Below are 2,941 nucleotides of genomic sequence, written 5' to 3'. Positions count from 1 at the left end.
TCTACCCAGACCGGCTGGTCACTTTTCCAGACCAGCTTAATCGGTGCTTGGGACGGCTGACCAATGGCCCCTATTGAAAAACCTGGCTGCTTGCAGGAGGTATTTGCATGACTGTGCCAAACTGTGAAAGTATATCACGTCCCCACAGAGAGCAAGGGATTGGAGCTATGAATGGAGCTACCTTTGCTAATTGTCCCTCCGGTCCCAAGACAGTGAGTATTTGAGCACTCTGTCTGGTTCTTTGTGTACCTCCTACCCCTTGAATGGTTGCAGCTGGGCAAACAGTAGGCCAGTCAAGTGGCCATTCGGAGTCCTTTATGATGGAGACATCGGCTCCCGAGTCCAAAAGGCCTGTAAATCGGTGCCCATTAACCTGGCACGTCATGAGCGGCTGTGTGGCTGTGATGGCTGCTGCCCAGTAAACTTGTGGTTGTCCCGTGCTGCCAAAGGCCCCTGAACCCCGCTCCCTCCCCCCCTCCCCTGCAGGCGACGCACTGTAGAAGGGGATTAACTGAGCAAGCTTCTGTCCTTTCGGAATGAAGCAGGGGGGTGAAGGGGTCCATGCCATTATTAGAATCTCACTATGAGAATCTGAATCTATTACACCTGGCAGCACAAACAAACCCATTTTGGTGGTGGAGGACCTTCCAATCAGCAGTGCATGTACCCCTGGATTAAGGGGACCCCAACACCCAGTCGGGATTAGCACCACCTCAGTGGAAGTTATGAGGACTGTGTCTCTGTTGGATAAGTCCAGCCCAGCGCTGGCTGCGGTGGAGGAGCGCAGATTGCTGGCTGGGGTGTAGGGGCACAGAGCGCTGGCTGAGCTGGGGGGGCGCAAATCGCCAGCCTGTTCCCTTGTGTCGCATGTGATTGCTGTACCGGGGCGTGCGACAGCGCCCCTCGCCTCCAGTTTTTTGGCATCCTCCTTGCTTTGGATTGCTTTCGAGGTACCAATGCTAGGGGTCTCTGAGGGCAGTCCCTTTGGAAATGGTCGGGGGCCCCACAAATGAAGCAACCTTCTCTGGGTCTGGCCCCCTGCTGTGTCCTTAACTGAGTACTCAGTGCTACTGCTAGCAAATCTGATTGATGTGTTAAAGAACCTACTTCTTGGCAGGCACGAACTAATTCTGAGATACTGCAAGTTTCCCTCTTAGGAAGGGTTTGCAGAACTCTCTGGCAATCCACATTAGCATTTTCAAAAGCCAGTCTTCTGCTAAGGATTTCTCTGGCTTCCTCATTTTCAATCTGCCTATCCAGAGCAGATTGCAGCCGATCTAAGAATTTTGTATAAGATTCTGTTGGGCCCTGTACTATTTTTGTAAATGACAAGTTTGCGTCTCTGTCTGATGAGGGTAATTTCCTTATTGCCCGCATGGCATGTTTTGCAATGACTTCGTATACCTCTCTATTGTAGCCGGTTTGTGCGTCTATGGAACGATAGTTACCATCCCCTGTGAGTTGGTGTGCTGATACCCCTGCTTGTGGGTCATTAGCATAGGCAGAACAGATTTCTCTAAAATCGTTCAGCCATACATTGTACTGTGTGTTAGAAAGGCTTATTTGTAACAGGGTTCTCCAGTCATGAGGCATGAAGATATATGTGGAACTTAGTGATTCTAAAAATGCAAGCGTGTTAGGGGATGAAACACCCGTTTCTCTTATTAACTGTCTCAGTTCTTTGGTTAGTTCATGTGGTAATGGTTGGAATCTGCGGCTTTGACGTGGGCCGATAATTACTGGACATGCTTGTATAACTTGTAAGTCCCCAGTACGCAATGCCTCTTCCCTACATAAAGCCCACCTATCAATTGTGCCCTCTCGGTATGTCGCTTCATCCCTTGCCGGCGGAGCTATCCCGAAATCCCCCTCCTCCTCCCCCCATTCTCCCCATTCCCCCCCCCCTGCAGCTCCGGCGAAAGCGGCTGCCTGTGGGTGGGTGGTGGTGGTGGTCGGGGAGGACGGCGCAGGGGCGGGGAAGGATGGGTCAGCGTCCGTATCGCGTGGCGGGCGAGATGGTGGTGCCCGCCCCTGGGCGCGTACTCGGCGTTCATGCGTGGGATGGGTTGGCAAGTAAGCTGGGCTAGCCCCCCCACCCCCGTCACGGGACCCCCTGCTGCTGTCCCACGGACTGGAACTTCGCATTTGAGGTCCCGCTCCCTCCCGCCGGTCCGTGTCTCTTGAGTTTCCTGTTCTCTTCCCCAGAGTTGAATTGTGAACGGCTCCACCCCCTCCCCCCGCCGCGGTTTGTGTGTTTGAATTGCGGCGCGTAAAAGTGGGGCTGCTGGTTGCAGCGTGAGTGGGGGTGTATGAGTTCGTCGTTCTTTTATGGGATCTGCTTAATGCAGTCATTATAGCTTGCCAGGCTGGATAAGCATTGTTTGCCTGGGAATCTCCTCCCTGAGCCCTGAGTTTGATAAGGTTGCCTATTTTGTCCCATATGTGAATGTTGAGGGCTTCAACTAGAGGCAGTTCTGGTACGGCTGCTTTAATGAGCCGCACCAACTCTGAGAGTTCAGCCCTTGTAACCTGAACATAGTAAGGATTCAGCAGAGCAGCCAGTGCTTCTGTGTCTCGTGATAGTTCGGTAGGGAAAAAGTTTCCCATGTTACCTTTGAGCCTCGGCGCTGCTGGGGTGCGCTGCTGAAGAGGGTCTGTCGGTTTGTGGATTTGTGTTGGCTCACTGTCGGCTGGGCTGTGGCGTCCCGTCGTCGGCGGCTGATGTCCCGGTGCAGGCGGCAGACGGCAAGCGGCGGCGGCGGCACGGGCAGCTGTAGCGACGGACGCGGGGGCTGGCTGTAGAGGCGGTGACCTGGGGCTGTGGCGATCGGCGTGCGCGGGCTGCAAGCGGCGAACGAAGCGGCGGCGCTGGCGGCGGCCTCTCAGTCACGTGGTGACGGCTCGGCGTGGTCCCGGCTCCGTCTCCGGTGAGCGCGGCGTT

At 54.8% G+C, this 2,941-nt stretch overlaps 1 protein-coding gene across 1 annotated transcript; it reads right to left on the bottom strand.

Moving 5' to 3' along the window:
* Positions 1-723: 723 nt before the first annotated feature.
* Positions 724-2,607, bottom strand: LOC135410696 (endogenous retrovirus group K member 5 Gag polyprotein-like). Its single transcript, XM_064647403.1, has one exon. The coding sequence runs from the start codon at positions 2,605-2,607 to the stop codon at positions 724-726; it is 1,884 nt and encodes a 627-aa protein (XP_064503473.1).
* Between the last annotated feature and the right edge of the window lie 334 nt (positions 2,608-2,941).

The sequence above is a fragment of the Pseudopipra pipra genome, chromosome 3 (assembly GCF_036250125.1).
Source record: "Pseudopipra pipra isolate bDixPip1 chromosome 3, bDixPip1.hap1, whole genome shotgun sequence".
In the NCBI taxonomy this organism is placed as follows: Eukaryota; Metazoa; Chordata; class Aves; order Passeriformes; family Pipridae; genus Pseudopipra; species Pseudopipra pipra.
Note: the sequence above shows the minus strand (reverse complement) of the source record. Positions and strands in the feature narration are given on the sequence as shown.